General features: G+C 43.2%; 1 protein-coding gene across 3 annotated transcripts in view; it reads right to left on the reverse strand.

The window, feature by feature from the left end:
- Nucleotides 1–12,574, reverse strand: part of SH3PXD2A (SH3 and PX domains 2A) — a 287,812-nt gene extending 275,238 nt beyond the window's left edge. Inside the window, exon 1 of one of the 3 annotated variants that reach the window (XM_044438062.1) lies at nucleotides 11,659–12,574. In XM_044438062.1, the coding sequence (XP_044293997.1) occupies nucleotides 11,659–11,730 (72 nt within the window). In that variant the 5' untranslated portion in view covers nucleotides 11,731–12,574. The remainder of the gene's footprint in view (nucleotides 1–11,658) is intronic. The other 2 variants (XM_044438052.1, XM_044438043.1) reach the window with 2 other exon arrangements.
- Between the last annotated feature and the right edge of the window lie 10,505 nt (nucleotides 12,575–23,079).

A 23,079-nucleotide genomic window follows, 5' to 3' on the forward strand; every position in this document is an offset into this window, starting at 1 on the left:
TCTGGAAGTCACCAGCACATTTATAAACTGCCCTGGCAGCCATGCGAAGGGAAGCGTGACTGAGGTGACATGGGAAAGTACTGTCACTGACATCATTGCAGACTTGCTAGCGACATCAAATGCCTGGATGGTGTCCAGCAAGGGCTGGCCCTGCCCCAGTGATAATAGCTCATAATCTCTTGGCTTGTCTCAAGCTGTGATGGAGATTTTTTTTCACAGGCACATTTCCAGAGCTTTGTATTTCCCGGCTCGCAACAAGGCAGTGCGCTTTACTTTTACCAGAAGCTCTAGCAGTTGTCAGCAGAAGACTGCTCACTTGAGGTCATCCATGTGCGTTCCCAGGCCTCTTCTGCAAAACACTGCCCACAGTTTGCACAAAACGTTGTTTTCTTTATTTATAGTAGTGGAAAAGCCCAACAAAAACTCCTGGGAAAGCTCCGAAACAGCCAAACCAACACTAAATGCCATACTGAGATACCTTGAACAGAATTCGATTCTGTCTAAAAGGGAGTTCAGCTGTGTTACAGTCCTCTTGGTAAAAATGGGTCTGATGGATGCTTAGGATTTATTCTCAAAAATGCTAGCAAAGATGGCTATACTCCGGTGACCCACAGCCCCACAACGTCATTCAGCTATGCCTTGCTACAGCATCTGTCCTGCCTGTAAGTCCGCATTCACAAAGAGTGGCCATAAAGTCCTTCCCCCTTGAGCTCTCTGTCTCTTCCTTTCTTCTCCCTTGTTGGCCTGCTACTATTAATCATTTTAGGATAGAACATGCATTTACCTACAGACTGGTAGGAAAACCAGGGAAAACCCTTTAATTACCATCTGTGGTGTTATTTTTCATTCTATTCCGGAATGCATTTGTTTGCACTTACATGCATGCTTGCATATGTGTGTGTTTTTAGAAGGGACTTAACAAATAATCTAGTAAGACACCTGATATCTAAGAAGGGCACCCTGGCATCCTACTTTATAGTCTTCTATTTGAAGGTATGTTTTCTTTGAAGAGCTGTCACTCCATCTCCTCTTTAAAAATAAAGAACCATAAAAAGGGAGTTAATAAGCCTTGAAGTTCTCCATCAACATTTAGCCCCTGGTCACATGATGAGATGCACTTCTATTTGAATTACAGAAATTACTTTTATCTATGACTGAAACTGGTGTTTTATACCAAACCATTTCATATTTAAAATATGTGTTTTTATATAGATTTTTAAAAAGAAATTGTTATCCTCAAAATTTGTGAACCTATACAATAATTTTATTTTTTTAATTTTAAGTCTACACAATTTATAAACTGGATGCACTGTTGGCAGTCATTTTGTTCATTTTTGGTGCATTGTATCAAAGCATATACAATTCTGTGTCCTGGGTTTTTGAAAAATTCTGTGTGTGCTCTTTGTTTTCTTTTTTGGTGATGCTGAAGTGGCCACCCTATATCAAAGGCCAAATGCTATATGTTTAAGTTTGTAAAACATATGTGCAGCCCATTTATGTATCGAGCACAGGGAGGGCTGCTTTCTGCATCAGAACAGACAGAATGTCCAAGAGGAACAGAGCACACCTTCTATTCTGTCTCACCTTGCCATGGTTTACGCCATTTCCCCCTGGCTCAGGTCACTTCTGGTATCAGAGCTGGACTGGGAGGAAATGACTGCAATATATGTCTCACCGTATCTGAGGAGAGTCAGTCTAGCGACATATCCTGCTGGCAGGCTTCTGAAGAAAAAGCACAATGCAGGCTCTCAGAAATGTTCTAGGAAAAAGGCAGGTAACTTTTTCCTCTTCAACATATTCCTGGGTTCTTGGAAAAAAAACCCAGTTGCGTAGTATAGAGATAAATGATGTTTATGTTTAGCTGCATGTTCATTTAAATAACTCTTTTCCATTTTTATGTATTAATTTAACTCAGTAACTTTTTATCCTAGGCAAGTTAATAAACTGAACTAACTTTCCCACACTCCATTTATCATTCCTTCTGTCCCTTGAGCAATTTCTGAAACTGGCTTGCCCAACCTGCTGCCCTCTATTTGACTGCAACTCCTATCATTCCCAGCCAGCAGGGCTCATGGCAGTCCCGCACATATGGAGGTCCCCAGGCTCGAGGTGACTGCTTCACAGTATGCACTATTAATGTACGCTGAGCCATCAGCCTCCTATTCCATTCATAATGGCCTTTAATATTGTCCTTGCTTCTTATTTCTATCTAGTCCTGATAGTGAACTTCTCCCTGGAAGTTCTGAACATCTGAGCTTCCTGGATCATGTCAGCCTTTCAATGCTTATGATTCTGGAATCAAAACAGGACCAGTGAGAAATTATTTAGCATTAACAGATTAATTCTGGGAAGAACGCTTAATTTCAAAGGTCGGGAGACAAGTGTATAATTTAAAAAGTGTTCTCCTCTGCCAACCAATCTCATCTATACTTCACCATAACATTTCTCCATTCCATCCTAGAAGGAAACACTCACTTAGGAAAAAATGCCCTGGTTTATTATAACTTTGTTTAACATTAAAGCTAAACATTTATGCTAAGCAAAGTGCAACAATAAATGCATTCTTTTATCATTATAATTAAAGAAGAACCTGTTTCTCAACTTGCAAAAGGAAAATATAAAACTACCATTCCCGTTTAACTCTGTATGCTGCAAAGATCATGTTTTCCATTAATTTAAAAACTATATTTGCAAGTAGAAGCATGGAGGAATATCACATGAGAGAAACACTCTGTTCCCATTTTAAAAGGAAATGTTCCCTCAGGGCTTTTTTTTTCTTTTAAATCATCCTCCAGTTTCTAGTATCAGTTTTCTTGACTTAATGCAAGAACATTGAACAAAATGTTTAATACCAAGTAGATACAGACTTCTGTTTCAAGAGTTTTGTTCCCAGTTTTTGTACTTACAGTCATACATCAGATATTTCAACCTTACCCAGATATGTAGGACCATAACTCCCACTATCCTGTGTTGGGTACTGAAATCGAGCTACTTGTTCCCAAATCCAACCCAAGTTGCATCAGTGACTCAACCTGGACTTGATTCGGGAGCAACGAGTGAGCGAGTCAACTTGACATTAGATTTCTACTGATTTTACAACCAAGTCACTTCAAGGGCTTACTGCCAACATTCAATGCATGGCAGGAGATCCTGGGATGATCTTGGAGGAAAACATCTCAGACGAGCTGGAAGGTAGGCACAAACACAGCAGAGGCAGTGGGAGAGAGAAAGCTTCAAGGAGGTGGGGGAAGAAAGGGTTGCAATGGGGGAAGGGAAGACAAGGGTGGGAACATCTGGCATGTTACAATTTTCCCATCCGAACACAAATACCCTATCATCACCTCTCTTTTTTCTGTTAAAGTTGGCTCTTTAGACTTGAGAACAGACTTGAGACTTGACTCAACAATTTCTTGCGATGTCTTGAGACTCAACTTGAACTTGAAAGTAAAAATTTGAGACTTGATTCAAGACTTACAATAAAGGACTTGAACTAGCAATCCATGTTTGGTACTTACAATCTCCATAACTTGCTTTCTGGAGCAATGATGGGCCTACACACTATAGTCCCTTCAGTGACTTGCAGTGCAGTCCTGCACACACCTGCAGAAGCCCCACTGAGTTTAGCAGGATTTAGCTCCAGGTAAGTGTCTACAGGAATGCAGCCTGACTTTCTCAGTCTTTCTCACTGAAATCAGTGACATGTAAACATAGTTCATTTTGCTGGATCATGGCCCATTAATATAGAACACTGAGTCCATGCAAAACCCTTAGGACCTCTCCATGGAGAGTCCTTTGGAGACTGCCTTGCCGCCAACCCTTGCATCAGCTTTCTCATGATTCCACTGGACCTCAGCTCCCAGCCACACCTCTCTCAAAGGTCCCCTCGGAACTGGCCCTAGCTAGAGATTAATTTGGCTCTGGTACTGTCCAACCTTTTTGGCAAGTGTGAGTTATGAGAAGTCCTAAGCATAACTGTATGCAACACTTTGCTACCTATGTCCTTACTAGGTGATCAGTTTTGATTGCAATTGTGGTTTTAATTTGTTTTAATCTGAGAACACTCAGCCTGGGTGACCTATACAGTACCTTGCAGAAGTAGTTGTCCCCATTTGACTTTTCTACATTTTGTTGTGCTATCTAATTGGCGCTGTTACCATTTAGTGTACGTAAGATACTCAGTACTGTGAAGGTGCAAAATATTAGTATTGGGGCACAAATTTAGGCAAATGAAAACAAACTGGTACCTGGTGGTTAGATATGTATTCACCCCCTTTGCTATGACATGCCCAAGAAAGCTCTGCTTCCTGAAGTCACAGACTGTAAGTGATTCAATGGAATCCACCTGTATGCAATTCCAGTGCCATATGAAGTCAGATTAAATACACCTGTTTCTGAAAGGGCCCAGAGTTTATTGGACAGCATATGTAAACCAATGTCTTCATGAAGACAAGGAATTAACAAAACAAATCCATGATAAAGTTATGCAGAGGCTAGGTTAAAAAATTGCAGACTGTGACCTTCCCCTGGAATACCATTAATTCCATTCTTACAAATCAGAAGGCATATAGCTCAACTACAGTTCTGCAGAGGGAAAACCATTCTCTTAAACTCAGTCACTGGGTGAGGAAGACATTACCAAGAGGCCAATAGTGACTCAGAAACAAATGGAGAGATCTGCATCTGAGATGGGAGAAATTATCCATGGGAAAACTACCACCCAGATACTCCACAAAGCTGTGCTTTATGGAAGAATTGGGACAAGAAAGATATTGCTTAAACAAATGCATATCGATACATTTACAGTTTGCAAAAAGCCATGTGGGAGACACAACATATAGAAATTGGTTAACTGGTCTGATGAGACCAAAATTTAACTTCTGAGCCCTATGTGTGGTATAAAGTCAACAGCGCTCATTGTCCTGAGAACATCTTTCCTATGGTGAAACATGGTGGTCCAGATTGAAGGCAGGATGCATGAAATGCATAGAGAAATGCATAGAGAAAAACCTATTTCAGTCTGCAAGAGACCTGGGACTGGGGCAGAGGTTCATCTTCCAGCAGGAAAATGATCCTAAACATACAGCCAAAATCCGCGTCAATATTTGAAAGTTGCTGACCATCAACAGTCCCCATCCAACCAGCAAAATTTCAGAGCGGCTGTTCCCCAAGAGTCACAGGACAGAACCGGAGCAGTTTTGCCTGTAAGAACAAGCAAACACTGCAGAATTCAGATGCACAAATTCGACAGAGAGTCATTGAAAAGGACTGACAGCCATAACTGCTGGAAATGTGCTTCAGCACTTGGAACGGTGAATACTTATGCAACCAAGTACAATTTTATTTTTGTTTACTCTACTTTTTGCCACAGTAAAAATAATTTATACCTTCACAGTGCTGAGCAGTTTGTATACAGCACATGGTAACAATGCCAATGAAATCTATTTTCAGTGTTTGGCTGAAACACAACAAAATGTGAACAAGTCTGAAAGACACTGTAACTGGCACATACATCAGTAGTGGTATGTTTCTGTATCTGTTTCTATTTGTATACTTCTGTCAGAATAAACCCAAGAAGAATTTAGCTGTGTATAATCTTTCCAGAGACTTACTGAGATCATGAATCAGTTCTGTTTATGTAATGCTTCATTCCACAAACCAGGCTCCTGTTCATTCTCTGTACCTTGATGCAATTTATCCTAGAACAAAGCACCTGTTTTGCGTTCAGAAAGTGCTAGGTTCAATCCCTGACATCTCCAGCTAAAAATAAACTTTGGAAGTAACGATGAGAAAGACCTGGGTCTCTGAGCACAGACAAGGGCTGGTGTCAATTCACAGGCCTAGGCTAGGTAGACTCACAGTCCCCCTCAATATAAAGCAGCTTCCTATGTTCACACATAATTGTTGCCTGAGGCTAAAAAAGAAAAAGATGTCAGCTCTACAGAGACACATCAAAGCACTTGATTACATACACATTAACACAGCATTGCAAACTGCTTCCCATCCAGCTATCCTGCTTTGCTGACTGTGAGCTGTTTCCTTTTATATGGACACTAAGTTGTGAAGAGGAAGCGACATAAAAATGGCTGTTGACAAAGAAAGAGCTTATATGCTGTGCAAAAGAGGCAGCTGCTTCCTCTCAAGGCAGCCTATGCATCTCTGCATCTCAAATGTCAATTATTTAACCTTGATTCATCATTACCTAATAGGAAATACTATTCTAGACTGCAAATAGTGTCATCTAGAATGACGATGATATACCTGTTCTATAGTCAGTTAAGCTGGGGAAGGAAAAAGAGACATTAAAATGTCAGACAAATACAATTTTTAAAAACAGCAGGTCCCATGCCTGGTACAATCAATCCAACTGCATCAAAGATGCATTTGTATAAACAAGAACTGGCAGGAATGGGCATTTTTGTAAAGATTATTCAGGAAAGCTGAAATTGATTCTGAAAAGTGTGTATGTATATGCATTCTGTGTACAAGGGGACCAAGGAACCACCTTGGGCACCAGTTTGCAGAAGGTCAGGATACAAAGGTAACAAATAAAGAATGACAGAATGAATTTACCACACAAAGTAAACCACATTCAGCAAAGTTTTGAGCAACAATCCAGAAGTTTCAATGTTGCTTTCTAGAAAAGAAGCCATCCTGAGGGTAGTATGGCTCTAAAAAAATCCATCCCGTCTCCTCATCACTTGTGGCTTCAGACATTATTTTTAAAGGGATATTATTTACCAGAAAATGGACTAGTCCATAGCAAATTCTTCAAGGAAATCTGATGCTGTTCAAGTAGGGTACACTGTGCCAGCCCTGTCTGAATGATGCAGGGCCACAATAATGGTAGCTGGGTTGCAAGGGATGACATACGGAGAGCCAGTGTGGTGTAGTGGTTAAGAGCAAGGGACTGGGACTCAGACAAACTGGGTTCTAGTCCCCGCTCAGCTATGGAGCCAACTAAGTGACTTTGGGCCAGTCATAGACTCTCAGCCCAACCTTCCTCACAGGGTTGTTGTTGTGGGGATAAGATGGAGGAGGAGAATGATGTAAGCTGCCTTGAGCCCTTCGTAGGAAAAAGGCAGGATATAAATTGAAAAATAAATAAATAAATAAAATATGAAGAGAAATTGAGGGAGCTGGGACTCCAAGGCAATATTTTAGTGACATATAGGTATGTGAAGGCATGTCACACAGTAGAGGGTTGTGACCTGTTCTCCACTGCAGTGGAGGAAAGGATGCAGTCCAATGGGACAAAGCTCCAGGAACCAGGTATCAGGAAGTACTTCCTGATGGTTAGGACCTCTAAGATATGGAATGGGCTTCCACCAGTGCGGGTGTTTAAGGAAAGATTTGGACAATCACATTTTGGGGATTACATGAGTGGAGCTGGCTGGAGCCGGGGGTCTGACTAGATGTCCCAGGGAGCCCCTTCTGACTCTCTGTTTCTATGAATGGAGACATGACCACTTGCATCCTTAGATGGGGCCCCTGGCATGATACATCCTTACAGCCCTCTGAGGCAGGGCTCTGTCCACATCATTCTTCTGGGAAGGCTGTTCCACAGGAGGAAGAAGCAGGCCTTCCTATAACTCCCTCAGCCTGCTCGTATCCATCGGCCTCAAACTATATGACAGCAAACAAGGTTAGAAATCAAAGAAGGCTACCAGTGGATACTGGCATTACTGGCTATGTGCTAGTAAGTTGCTTGGGTCCTGCACCCATCCTTCTGGAGGGATCCTGTGAGCAGCTGGTTTGCCACCAAGTGTATGGAATACTGGACTAGATGAACCCTTGGTCTGTTCAGCATGGCTTTTCTTACATTCTTAAGACTGTCCCAGTGAATAACAATGTTACTGCAGCTTTCACGCACATAGACTCATTAAAATTAATTCATGCATTTTGAAAACAAAGTAACATTGGTTTGCACATTCCTAGGGTTGCCTTAGAATGCATGTTACATTCCCGGTGCCTAGGTTGCACAGGCTGGGTGCTATGTGCTGACAGATGGATAGATCAACAGACATCTGCTTGAATTATTATGGATTCATGTATTCGATGTCATCAGCTGTTGGATCCAGTGCAGCTCTTCCACAAATGGAACCTATCCTTCCAGAAGCAACCCATGCTCCCAGAAGGAGAGGAAGCAATATTCACCACTTCTTACTTTCTTTTGTTGCTTCCTGCTGCACCAGTCATGCTGCTCTGGAGTACCTGTCAACTCTGCAAAGCATTTGGGGTGGGTGGCACAGGGACTTCAGGATGAATTGCAGAGGAATTCTGCTTCCATGAGCAGGAACATCCTGTGAGCAGAACTCTGTTCATGGATGTTTGGACCCAACCCAGCCACATGGCACTTCGCAACAGTAAGGACAAAATTGGCCCGAAGGAGATTATAATCTAATACTTCAAAGACATAAAGGAATGATAAGGGAGACAAGGGATAAATGTGAGCAAATCTTGTGCTTACTGAGGCTTTGTCAGAGTTGGTGACGTCTCTGTTATCTCCTGGAACCATGAAACTTGGCATACATTTGGGAAGGTACTGCTGCATCACACTCACAAATATTTGAGCATGCTGCTCCCCATACAGATCCAAACATCTGACCGAAAGTGAGAGATAAGAGCTGCAATCAACATGCTGAAAGTAACCCCTCTGCAATGTTGACCTTGGGTAGAAAATGCCACAGATGTTTCTTTTCTCAACACAGGCAAAAATCAAGCTTTTCATATTGCAACAGTGAGACATTTAAAACCAGATTGAACAAAGTGCACGGAAAGGCCTGGAGGGAACAATATCATAATGGCAGCTGGATTCACTTAGCCAGCACTAATGTACAGAAATGAGGAAAAGGCATACATGTATGTGCCTTTGGCCTGAAGCTGTGGATGGGTTTTGATCACCCTTTTCCAATATGCATCCTGAAGATCAGGTTAAACCTTGCACATGAAAGCACTCTTGGATGAATCAAGTCAGCCAATATTGATTTAATACATCAGATAACCAGGTAGCAGTCTGGGAAATCAAACAGCATCCTACAAAGAGCTCAAATGGGAAGAAGATCATAAATACTAAATGGTACATTTGTTAATTAATTCATGTAGAAGTAGGTAAACATTTTCAACACAGCACAGTCAATCTAAAGTTGCAATGATTCCAATCAGCACTCCAGCCTCCTTCCATCCCTATTCCTGGTGCTTTATCTACATGGTCAAAAATAGCCATCTAGCTAAACTGCAGGGCATGAGGCAGGGCAGTGGTAAATATTGCTGCCGTCACACCTTCATTTGCACGAGGCTTGCAAGCTTCTGATACAAGGGTGACAGGATTGCTTTTTATTTTTTCAGCTCCACTTCCTGATACTATTAACTTTAAGCCCAAGGAAGCAGAATCATGACTAGCATGACTGACCATTGGCAGTGGCCCAAGGCACTGTGCTACCTAAAGCAGATTCCAAATGGCTCTGCACCATTCAGATACCAATTCTGCCTTTGCTCCCCCTACCCTTGCCCTGCCTAAGGCAGGTTGCTTCAACTGCTTCATGGACAAAGCTGGCTCCTACCTTGCACAGTGATCTACAAGATTTTAACTCTGTTCTGAAGCTGTTTTGTAGATTGTTAGATTTCTTCCATTCCATCGTCCATTCACCGATGTAACTGTGTGTTGTGTTTTCTTTAGAAAATGTATGAGAATTTCATTCTGCTTGCACTAATGCACATCTGCACAAATACCTCAAAAGAGTAAAAAAAAGTGTGCAGGTCTGAAGAATTCGCACAGCTATTTCTACAAGTCAGGAAAAGTCAGCCCACTGTGGAACTTGCAGGTTGGATGCACAGAAATTCACACTCATTTGATTCCATTCTTACATTCTCCAACCTCCCTACCCTTGAGAGCACCTGTAGTAGCCAACATGAAGGTTCTTCACAACTTACAGGAATATGTAAAGCCAACATTTTAAAGTAGGAATGTTGGAAGTGGGGAACTATTCCTTGGTGCCCAGTTTCCCACTTGGGAATCCAGCTGAGATACTTTTGTCTAGTGGTGATGGTAAAAGCAGATGGGAACTTGTAGATATAGAGAACTGCTCAAATGTTCTATAGCTATCCAGCCAACATTTCACCCACCTCCATATCTGATTACAGCATAGAATGAAAACAGAAATATACCCATTTCTTATTCAACCGCAGGCAACCTTGAGAGAGTCAAGCATATTTGCCAAAACTCTCATGATCAAACACTGCTTTTGTGGGAAGAAAGTCTTTGCGAGCAATCTGAACTTCTCTGTACTTTCTCATATTGGGTCAACAGAGCTGGTCTCATTCTTTCCAATGTCATTCTGATCACTACAATGTCATTCTTTTGTTCCTACACTCTCATATTGGGTCAACAGAGCTGGTCTCATTCTTTCCAATGTCATTCTGATCACTACAATGTCATTCTTTTGTTCCTACACTGTCTGTGCTTGCATCCTGGCTTGCACCCATAGGAGCACAGCGAGAACTGCATATTTTCATGAGCAGCCTTAGCCAAAGAGAACAACTGAGGGTTCAGGTACAAGTCATGGCCCTGGATCTCCAGTGAAAAAGTCAAGCCATGATCATTCACCAGACAGTGACAGAGAAACCAGACCATCTGCTTAGGAAAACATTGGGGTCCTTAAAGACATTCCAATGAACTCCAGTAAGAAATGTCCTTTTTAGTGATGATTTGTAAAGCTTGATTGGTATCACAGAGCAATGTGCACTGAATGACAGAAGAGGAAAGATAAACAGATCTGAATGTATCATAACCAGAGAGCAGAAGAAACTTGGGTGCACCTTTGTCAAACATGCACTGTGGCCAAGCAAGTAAGTTGGTTCAAGTAAGCCCAGGTGGCTCAAATACATGAGGTGCATCTTATCCTGTCTGTGCAGGGCAAAGAATGGCCAGTCAGTGTGACCAGTGGGCAATGGGTCCATGCTGGTATTGCAGACTCAAGCAAGCAGAGTTGCCTAAGCACCATCTTGCCTAATCAGAACTCTTGCACCAAACATTGATTCCCACCAACACAGACCAGAAATGAAACAGTGTTGCTGGGACAGAAGCACTTCATTCAGCGAAGGACTGTTAAATACAGCAGAAATACAGATCATATGGCCCTCCGGTTGCTGTTGGACGACAATGTCTATCATCCTTCCCACGGGAGTTGCCAAATATCCCCCACACCTAAACATAACATAACCCCGTAACATAAAGTGGAAGGGATTTCACTCTACACCCACAAACCCACTGTGTGCACTATTGAGACCACATTGCAAGGTGCCTTTTCCTCCCTGGAGCCTGTTCCAAGTTAGTTTCTGGTGTCCAGCTTAGAGCCTCTGATATACAAGACTGTATCTCAGAGATGTGATCACACCAAGAGAAAATGTGTGTAAAAGCCCCATCTTCTCACCTGGCCATAAAGGTGATCATAAGGTTTACAGGGAAGGGGGTTAGACACGCTGAGGAAAACCCTTTCCCACCTGCCTCATTTCTCCGCTCATTGTTCTGGCCCTATGCCACTAGGCAAGCTGGTAAGATGCTTCAAGGATGACACCAACGGCACTGCCAGGACATGCAGCATTTTGTACAATTGGGGATTAATATCCCACCAGCATGTTTATTCATCTCTCTGTACTCACATAGTGCTTGGAAGGGCTTCGCCTTTTTTCCACATCCACCACATTCGCATCCAGCACGCTGTAGGACAGCATCTTCAGCCCCAGGAAAACCAGGAAATACAAACAGGGTCCAGATGTATCCTTGTATTATGATGAGTGTGCTTATTCTTTCAGGATGGTTCCTTAGAGCTCAAGAAAGAGGATTTCCTAGGAAGCTGATGCCTTCTTTTTTCTTTTCCTTCCCCACACACCCAGTTGCCTGCACAAGACAAGCAAAACTTCCCAAATATATACAGGAGATGTTTTCAAACGTATATTTAAAGGGAAAAAACCATGCGAGAAAACTGCAAAAATATTGAAGAGCGTGACCTCACACACACTCCTGTTTGCCCCCTGGAAGTAGGTCAGAAAGGTCTTCCGTCACTTTCAAGAGTCTGGGTCTTTCTATCCTTGTGGAAGGGGATTCTTCTGGTCCAGCCCGCGCTGTGTGGATGGGAAGGAGTCGCTACTCTGTCTTTTGGGAATAAATCAAGTTCTGCAGCCCTTTGACGGATAGTTCGTGCAGTGTCCCGCACACGTATATGCATATAGATATATACACACACACACACACATAAATAGGTATGGACGAGTGGGTGGGTGCGTGCGTGCGTGTTTATGCCTGGCTGCCTCCTTTCCCTCTTTCTTCTTTCCTCCACTGGAGCGAGCCTCCCTCTAGTGTTATCGCCGTCCCCGGTTCCTTGCTCCTTCCTTGGCTATGGTCCCCTGCCGTGGCCGCCTCCGCCACTTCTGCAACCACCCCAGCGGGGAGGAGGAGACGGGCAGCAAGCAGCGGGCTGGATCTGGCGGAGAGACGGGCGCAGCTCCCTTTCCCAGCCTCTCCGGGTGCCGTAAGCTTCGCTCCGCGCCGAACAAGGCGACGGGGCTGGAGAAAGAGAGGAGGAGGAGAGCAGAGGGGGAGGGGCGGGCGGGAGGCAGGGCGGCCGGCTCTGCTTGCCGTGCAGCGGAGGGGAGGGGGCTTGGTCTTCCCCGGACAGGACACCAGAAAGAGGAGTGGGAGAACACCTCTCCACACCCTCGTGGCGGCGCGCCGGGCCGGGCCGGGCCGGGCCGCGCCGCGCCGCGGAGGGAGCGTGCCTGCCCACTATGCTCCGCCTCCTCTGCTGCGCGGCTGTGCTGGCTGCTGCTGGCCGTGTCCCCTTGAGGCAGCCCAGGGAGAAAGGCAGAGATTCCGCCCCACGCTCGGCTCCCCCCGACGCTCCTCTGGGGCGTCCGGCATGCCGCCTTGGCCTTCCCCACCCAGGTCTTTCGAGCCACCTCGAAAATGCCCGACCGAACTCCTCTTTCTGGGGCTGGCTAGGGCCCGACCGCACCGAGCTCCTCTTTCTGACTCCTCACCCCGCACAAACGTGCACAGCCCATGCCCAAGGGAGGAGAAGACGCGCGTGTCGTTTGCCCTTGTGTCAGCTGGACGGCAGCTGTAGTCCAAAACGTCCTGATGGCACCAGGATGCAAAAAACAAACAAAAACCGGAGATAGGTAATCTTAAGGTCATACGTCCTCTCCAACTTGGCTGCAACTCCTATCAGCCTCAGTCAAACCTGCAGCAGAGCAGAGAAGGCTGATTTAGATTTCATTAGTGCATGCACTGTATATCCCACCTTTTCTGTGCTTATAAGGAACCCAAGGCATTTTGCATGGTCCCCCTTTCCTTTTTATCATCATGACAATCCTGTGAAATAGATTTTGCTGAGAGTCAGTGGATGGCCCAAGGCCCAAAGTCACCCAGGTGAGTTTCATGGCCAAGAAGACTGTACAACAGAATTTACTTAGACCCACTCTAATCCCCCAACCACCAGGGCATGCTGGCTCAGGAGGTCAGGCCCACTGCTTCACTCAGGATTTTCAAACGTGCTACCCCATCCCTGCTGTGTTTGGGGGCCCACCTACTCATTCTGCTGAATGCCGGCCCAAAAGTCCTTGGTGGGGAACAGTCGAAATCCCAAAATAGATCTATTGTGGGTTGTGGAGATTAACCAGTACCATAGAAACACTCTCTGTTAATGTACCCTGGATCAGGAGAATTCCAGTATTTATGTCCCAGAGACAATATGCAGTCCTAGGGGGAATTCCATTCAAATAACCACATGTCCTTTAGCAGGAACCTGCTCACTAGTGGGGAGAGCTCAGAATCACCAGCTTGTCCCCTGTAGTTGGGGTGAGTGAAATGGAAAAAGCTCTTAGCTGGCTCCCTTCAAGTTTCCACCAGTTTCCAGTAATTATCAACTTTCTTTTTAATTTGATCTTGGGCAGAATTTTCATATTTCCCTTTTAAGATGCAGAGTCTTTGGGTGTTCTGCACAGCAAATGTATTTATGTTCCCAGAGACTCCAGTGTTGCTGTTTCAATAGCTAGTTATATTTGCAAGACAGTAAAATTTCATGGAGGTCCTAGTGCTAGTAAGGATTGAGCTATCGAGGGAAAAACTTACCACCTACATGACAAAGGGATAGCAAAGTGAAAAAAACATACCTTTCTCTATCCCAGGCAGCAGGGTTAAACAGCAACAGAACAAGGAACTGATCCTTCCATAATCTACCTTCCAAAGGGTAGAATTACCCAAGACAATGAAAACAAGTGTAGTTGTTCTTTTGTTTTATATCAGCAGACCTTCCAGGGAAATGTACAAGAACTTTCCTTCAGGTACTTGGTTCTTAAGTCATGTAGGGCTTTAAACATTGGAACTGTGCAGTATCATGCATGCACTTGTCATAAACAAGTCATCTGGGTTCTAATCCACTGATATATAGGGTTAGTTTGAGAATGGAACAGTATAGGTAATACAAAACAAGACAAGCAATAAATGACCAAACCACATTGTATGTTATATGCAGGTACTGCGTTTCCTTATTTTCTTTTTAAATAGGAGCTGTGCAACTCATAGTAACAGCATGGGTAGAGGGGGTTGATTTTCTTTATCCTGCCCCCTACTATGGCCCATTCTGAAACTATTTGCCCCCCCTAGGAAGGAAACAGCTGTTAGTGAAGTCCTGCATTACTTAGGATGCTAGATCTTCTGCAGTAAACTTAGCAGCAGTGAGATTATAGTGGGAATCCTTTAATGACAGATTATAAACTGCTGCCATTGTCAAACACCACTCTCCACCCCATCCAGTATCAACTTCATGTTTACCTTTGATGGTCATGTGGTACTTCTGCATTAGCATACTTAGGAGAATGGCTTAGGGATTCCAGCTTGTACTGATTAGACATGCCCAAGAACTGAAAACTCTGAACTGTCCTGTTGTTTGTGGGAGCCAGACATAGAGAGAACATAATTAAGAACCCTATGGAGATTCATGACTGACTTTATGGAGCCATCCCACGTGTGTAAATGCCATGCAAAGTGTGGTTCCTATTGAATGACAGCAAAAAGATGATCACAAGAAGCCAACAGGAAGTCCTGTTGCATACAAACACTTTGCAGAAAATGGACTTGAAGTTCGCAATAGGACAGTGGGAAAATGTAGCACTCATTTTGTAAGGAACTTTGTAAGGGTCTGGACACAGGAGACCATGTCTCAGGTCTTTCATGAGGGGCTGAGGTGGTGCTGTATCAGCATTCATTCAACTCTTTTCTTTCAGAATCCCACTAACTTGAGCTCTGTACACTGAATGGGAAAAATCACAAACTCTTTTGGCATTTCTATGCTTCAGTCATGGCAGCTAGCAGAGAGCTTTGGCTACAGGTGGTATAGAAATCCGATGATGATGATGATGATGGCGGCAGCGACCAGGCAGACCCTATGGAGTTTCCAAAGCAGTGGCTATGGGCACCAGTGTGCTCACAGAGAACACCAAAAAGCCTTCCACACCCTCTGCCTTGGACAATTATAATGGCCACCAATTTCACTTAACTCTCATCACAATAGTCTTTGCAAGTCCTCTTTTTCCATCCCAATTGGCCAGCAGAATTTAAAGAAAGAAGATGAGAGAAGAGAAATAACACTTCTAATGATCAGTGCCAGCAGAGAGAAGAGAGATCGGTAGAATTGTTCCCTCTTCCCCCCAGTGCTCAGAATTCAGAGAGCAGTTCTAATTTGACAGGGTCATCAGAGAGAGAAGAGAGAACTGTTTTAACTGGATGCTGTCAGCATGTGGATTCCAAGAAAAAGGAGTGGAGGTAGCAAGTGAGCTGCTGTACCTGTATCTCAGTGGAAGGACGAAATTTAGGGATCATGGAGGAAGAAAAAGTGGAGGACTGGCCTGTGTGGGGAGGATGGAGTGTGCATGTGGGTACTGGTGGTGTGTTTTATTTAGAGGTGATTTGGGGAAACAACTTGTCTTCTGTGAGATGGATGTTACACTGGAGCAGAAGTCTAGCAGCGTAAAGGAGTGGCTTTATTGTTTTGGGCATCATATATCACACCTTGCCTTTTAACTAAGGTTCTTGGGCAAGTTACTTTCCCTTTAGCTTTCCGTGGAATGAATGTTTTGTTTCTGTACTGCAATAGTTCACATCCCCATGGCAGCCATGTACCTCTCACTGTCAACTGCCAAATTACTGTGGCAAATTACACACAAAGGTATACTCACAGCCATGATTATCACCCATGGAATATTCTTCTAGTGGAAGAAATGATTACATGGTGTACATCATAAACTGAAGCATTTCAAAATCTTGTAGATGGCATCTTTGAGACTCCTTCGGTACCAAAATGTGTGCTAACAATTACACACTCACAACCAACTGTAGAACTGAAAGATTATGTTAATGTTGAGGAAAGTGCTGTAAAATGAGGGGCTGCTAGATCTTACAATGGAATGTTTGTTTACTGCCAGTTCCCAACTCAGCTCATGAGGTGATTGTCACAGGATTTTTTTTTTTTTTTAATTACAGGTGAGCTTCCTTCCCATTGGTTGCACTGCATGATAACCAATGTGACTGTCATTGTTTGAAAGCATGGCAATATGTATCCATCTCCAGAAAATGTAAATAGTTCTGTCCATTGGTGCCTTATAGCCAGGTAGTAGAGCTGATTTAAACTGAAAAGTATATTTGGTTTCTCCCCTTCCCCCCTTCAACATTGATTTTTCCCCCATCACAAAAACAGCATATTACATTACAAAACTGAGATTTCCTCTACAAAATGCCATCTCTTGGCTCCAATTCTTGGTCAAAATATTGTAAGCATATTATTTTATTTTCTCAAACTATGGATCAAGAGGAAAGCCAGTTTAGCCCTACAGAATCAGAGTGGCATAGTAGTAAGTCCAGAGTAGAGGTGGTGAAAAAAACTTGCAGATCTCCCCATGCTGGTTGGGTGATGATTCCCATCAGTTCCAGTCATTAAAGCCATTAAGGTAGGCTAATAGGCACTGCAGTCCAAGATCTTCTGCAGGCCCACACATTGTCCCATCAGGACTGAAGAAATCCTGATTCTAATACCGATTCAGTCCCGAAGCCGATGATTTTGCCCTAGTCACTATTTCTTAGACTAATTGACTCACAAGGTTGTTGTGAGCAGAGATCAAATGAACTGGGATGGGGAGACCTATATATGTGGAAACCTTGAACTCCTTGAAGGAAATGTGGGAAATGAATCTACTAAACTAGAAAATAGTCCCTTCCCTCCAGTTCAGTTCATACAAAGATAATTTGGAAGACTTTTAAGATGGACAGTGCACTTTCCACAAGCTGCAGACAACAAGATCTAGAGGCAGGGAAAGATATGTTGCCTTGTTCAATAGGTCTCCAAACTGAAACCCCTTTTATCTTCTAGGGAACTTAATGGGAGACCCATCACCATCCATGTATATGGAAAAAGAGAGTCTGAAAACCTAGCAAATCAGAGGGAAAGAAAATACTTTCACACCATGCCCAAGTCCAGGGCTCAGAATGCTTTCTCCCCCCACTTGCCTCCCCCCATCTCAAGCATTATGTAGGTTTTACAACATAGCTCCCACTGGCACTACTGGAAGATTTTTAAAGCCTAATTTTGAATGACTTGGAGGAGTGATGTGTGGGGTTGGGGGCCCCAGCCCCATAAACCCCGCTCTGGTATAGCAACTAGGGGTTTAAAATTCTCCACTGGCACTGAAAGTGGCCTTTAAAGATGATGCACAGAGTGTGTGGCTGCAGCTGAGACTGGGAAGCCTCCACCTCTAGACACAGCCAAGTCCATGGCAGTTAGACAAGCCTGACTCTCCAAATGGAACCTTGCATTGCATCTTAGCACATACATGGTGAAAAGAGCCGCCTATGTTCAGTTACATACCATGGGGATGTAGGAAAAAAGGATTCATAATAGGGAAACAATGACTGAGCTAGCACACTGGCTCCTTGCCATTAGTGGAATGGATGCGTAAGCATACAATATATGAACATGGCGTGTGAGGCTGGGAATATGTGAATGGTGTGTGTGTGTGTGTGTGTGTGAGAGAGAGAGAGAGAGAGGGAGAGAGAGAGAGAGAGAGGGAGGGGTAAGTCTTTTCACTTCTAAAGGTGTGAATATTTGTAAGATAAAAATATAATTAAAGTCTTTTCCACTTCTAAAGGTGTGAATATTTGTAAGATAAAAATATAATTAAAGTCTTTTCAGTTCCAAAGGCTCAAGACTAATAAAGCTGATTTCCCCCTCTGAGATACACACCTTATTTTATTAGATTATTTCAGTATGAAAGATTCGTATCTTCCAGTCCGGTGAAGTAGGTTACAGATTGTTTCCCCTTCATCATCGGCAGCAGTAGTTGAAGGTGGCACTTTGAAAATATGATGAAACCATTCAAAATCAAACAAGGGATGGTGCTGGAAGATGAGACTCCCAGGTCAGAAGGCATTCACATAGCTACTGGGGAAGAGCAAAGGACAAGCAAGAATAGTGCTGTTGCTAATGACATGACTCAAAGCCAAAAGGAAGTCTGGCATTCCCAGAGGCAAAAGCAAAGACCCATGCCATGTAACACATACAACTGGAATTGGAGAAGGATGAATCAAGGCAAACTGGAAACCATAAAGCAAAAAACCCAGAATGGTTCAAGATCACAATATTCCATGTGAGCTAACTAAAGTGGACTGGAATGGGACATCTTCATCAGAAAACAGAAAATGTTGTTGTTTTTTCTGGAAAATTACAAACTCAGAAGAAATACATGGGCTCTAATGCTGAGGAAGCAAAGGGCTATATAGCAAAGTCTGACCAAATCATATCAATCAGAATTGTCCAAAAACTTATCAACTTAATTGTCATTTAACTCCAACAATAGTTGCTGAAATCAAAAATCCCTTCCAAGAAATCCCTGTTGAAATCCCTTCCAAGAAATCAAAGAGATATTCAAACCTTAGATTAAGAATGCTGAAAGACCAACAGAGGAGCATCTTTCTGATTAGGATAATATAAAATGAAGGTGGAACCAATATATGACATATTGTACAGAAGAGATAAAAAGATGAGACACTCAAAGACAATCTCAAAGACAATTTGTATGAGGAACAGCCTGCAAGATTAGGAAGTGAAGTGAAAGTTGCTCTGAAAGCACTTGGAAGGAATAAAGCACCCAGAGTAGATAGAATACCAACAGAAATCTTCCAAGTTCAGAGACTGAATTGGTCATAATCCTAACAGAATTTATCAACTAGGAATGTATGAAAAATCGACTTGAGTAGGAATCCACTAAATTCTCTCAGTTTTGCTTTCTAGTCTCTGGCCTGCTTTCTCACATCTGTAAGTCTGTCTTGGCACTGAGTATTTGTGGCTTTACCTGCCAGGAGCTGAGCCTCCAGAAATGCTATACAAATGGAGTCCCTCTTGCACATGTGATTTGTGGTTTTCTATGTGCTGCACATGTTGTGGAGGAAGTTTCTTAGGTTCTGTTAGAGTTTGAGAGTGTTTAAGAACATTTTGGCTCAGCTCACTTCCTAAAGTCAGGGCTGAGCACACCCCTAGGGCTGGCCAGGTTTGGGGGCACCACCACTCTGCTTCTACCTGGCTGTCCGGGTCCAGAAGGTAGTTCTGAGGACAGTTGCTCTGTGCCATGGCGGTTGCGTCATGGGGTACCACAGGACTCAGTGCTGTCCTCCATGTGCCTTAACATCTATATTAAAATGAGAGGACATCTGGAGGACTCCGCAATATGCTGGTGCTACTCAGCTCTACCTCTCTTTCACATCTCATTCAGGTGAGGCTGCCTCCATCCTGAACTGGGCCCTGAGCCTGATAATGGACTGGATGAGGGTCAATAAACTGAGGCTCGATCCTGACAAAATAGAGGTGCTGCTAGTAGGGGGGTCATCTGACAGGTTAGAGGGGCATTACCCTGTCCTTGATGGGGTCGCACTTCCCCTAAGGGACAGAGTCCGCATTCTGGGGGTGCTCCTGGACCCAGGTTTGTCCCTGGAATATCAGATAAACTCAGTGTTCAGGGGTTTTTTCTCCAGCTGCAGATGATATATCAGCTTCCTCCCTAGCTCAACAGACAGAGCCTGAAGTCACCCATGCACTGGTAACATCCAAAAGAGATTACTACAGTGCTCTCTATGTGGGGCTGCCCTTGAAGACAGTCTGGCAATTACAGGGCTGCTGGGTTAGTTGGGAGCTCCTAGAGCGACCCACATAACACCTATACTGAAAGAATTGTAATGGTTACAAATTGTGACCTGGGCCCGATTCAATGTGCTTGTGTTGACACAGAAAGCCAGCTTAGGCCCCAGTTACCTTAAGGAGCTCCTGCACCCACATGTGCCTACCCAGCCTTTGAGATCTATGCAGGGGGCCCTCCTGTGTGAGCCATCCATTAGGGAGGTGTGAGGGATGGCCACTTGGAGGAGGGCCTTTTCTGCAGCTGCTCCCCATATCTGGAATGCTCTCCCCAAGGAGATTTGCCTGGTGTGTTCCTTGTACTCTTTTTGGTGCCTGGCGAAGACCTTCATTAAATTGTTAATGCCACTCAACCTTCTGTTTTATATTTTTATCTGTATTTTATTAACATTGTATTTTCAAGTGTTGTAATTATTTTTATTGTGTTTTGTCTCACGACTGCGAGCTACCCAGAGGTGCTGTGGCACAATTGGGCGGAATACAAATGTTATAAATAAATAGACGTCTGATGAGCAGAAGAGAGCCAGATTCCACATGACTGTCATAATACTAATGCCAACAAATATGGAAAACAAAACAATGGCCCACAGACTGGGAACATTCAATAAAGAAAACCAATAGGAAAAAAATGCAGAAACTACAAGACTAGTGCACTGATTTCCCATGCTAACAAGGTGATGCTCTAGGTGTTAAAACAAGGAACTTCACCATATATGGATGAGAAATGCTTCACATTCAAGCTGGATTCTGAAAAAGAGGCAGCACTGGAGTACATATCACAAATATGGAGGGCACCTGTTAATTTCAAAAGATCAGTCTATACAGCAAAGCCTTTGATTGCATGGACCATGAGAAACAATGCATGGTCTAAAAGAAATTGATGTGTCTCAGCATCTCCTTGTCCTGATCTGTACTTGTATCATGGGCAAGAAGCTACTGTTAGGAAGCATATACAGAAACAGAATAGTTTCCTATAGGCAACAATTGTAGTTTGGGAACATCATGAGAAGGCAGGACGTACCAGAGAGAACAATAATGCTAGGGAAAGTTGAAAACAGAAGAGGAAGACAAATATAAGATGGATTTACTCCAGAAAGGAAGTCACAGCCTTGAGTTTACAAGGCTGAGCAAGGATGCCAAGGACAAAACATTTTGAAGAACATTCATACGGTTGCCATAAGGTGGAGACAACTTGATGGTACATAACTGATTTCAGGAAGATATTGCCTACACACAAATTTAGAATATTTTTACATGACCCAGCAATGTCTGGACAAACAGAGAGGCTCCTCAGGTCAGTTTGAAGACATGTATGTATACACAAGATGACAGCTGAATGGTGTATTAATGGGTGAATTTACAGGAAAACACACTGCATGCCTAATGTGCCATTAAGTGGAAGTTCTTTTGATGCATATTGTACAAGATTGCAGCCTTACAGTGTAATCCTATATACGTCTACTTAGAAGAAGGTCCAGCTGAACACTAGTTGCTCTTTAGTTATCATCAAATCTCTCTCATCCTGTACAAATGAAATCCATACATAAACCAATTAGCACCACAGTCTAGGAGCACTGACTAATCTAGTAAAACTTTCATAGTATGCACAACTATAACTTATGCATTACCATATTAATCATATGCAGGGAAGAAACCAAGAAAAATTATCTTTGTTTGCTTTTAATAGTATTAAATGTGAATGATAGGTACTCCCTGCTGCCCCCCACTCCCTTCCCACAGCACAGTGGTTGCAGTTCTTGATGAGTGAAGGTGGAGAAAGAGATCCAATGTCCCAGCCTTAATAAGAAGGTCAGTCAAGTTACCATTTCAACTGTGTGGATGTCTCAATTAAATGTTCCATTCTGGGGGGAAACTGTTTTATTAAGGGATAGGAAAAAAAACACATTTGTAAATGAAAGCACCCACCAGAGAGTTGAATTGGTTTATCTTAGCTCTCTCCAGATCACCAGTGTTGTTGCATGTCAGGGAGCCAACAGCCCCTCTTCTCTCTGAGTTCCACGTGGCCTCTTCAGTGCTTGTAAGTCCCCAAACTTCTTGACTTGTAAATTGAGAACATGATCAGGAAATAGCCAAGAGAAAATAAACAAGGACAGCCTAGACTTTGCTGTGCCAGTTTCACAGAGGCTATTTTTACTGAGAGATCTTATTATATTATACAGTAAGAATGAAAGGGACATAGAAATGGGTTCTAGCAGCAAAGGCAGGCACAATACAGCAGGTTCAAGGTAACAGCACCTTTACATTCTCTCTCTCTCTCTCTATGAATTCTTGTTTTTACATGTCCCTGTAAGAATTAAACCATTATGGCTTGTTTATTTCCATATGCAGGTTTGGGCCTGTTTAACCATAGGGCCCAGTTAACTGAACTAAGTGCTCATATGACTGAAAAACTAGAATATACATGACTATTAATTTTGATTTATCAATTTAACTAGCTATCCATTTTAAATGGTCACACAATCCACTCCAGCTCTGTTGTATTTCTTTCACCCAGCCAATATACATACATCTGTACTGAATCTATTGTTATGCAAGACCATGCACCTTAGTTATATTTCCTGCATTATTAAGGAGATTCCTTCAGAAGCACTGAGTTTAGTGAAATACAGTGAAAAGATTTCAACTGATTGAATAAAAGCTCAAGGCATTGCAAAAATTTTGAAAATATCTAGGTAAAGGTAAAGATTTCTCCTTGACATTAAGTCCAGTCATGCCTGACTCTAGGGGGCGGTGCTCATCTCCGTTTCCTAGCCGGAGCCAGTGTTCGTCCGCAGACAATCTCCATGGTCATGTGGCTGGGTGATGACTAAACACCGAAGTGCAC

Source organism: Varanus komodoensis, unplaced genomic scaffold, assembly GCF_004798865.1.
Source record: "Varanus komodoensis strain SLA01 unplaced genomic scaffold, ASM479886v1 scaffold1, whole genome shotgun sequence".
In the NCBI taxonomy this organism is placed as follows: Eukaryota; Metazoa; Chordata; class Lepidosauria; order Squamata; family Varanidae; genus Varanus; species Varanus komodoensis.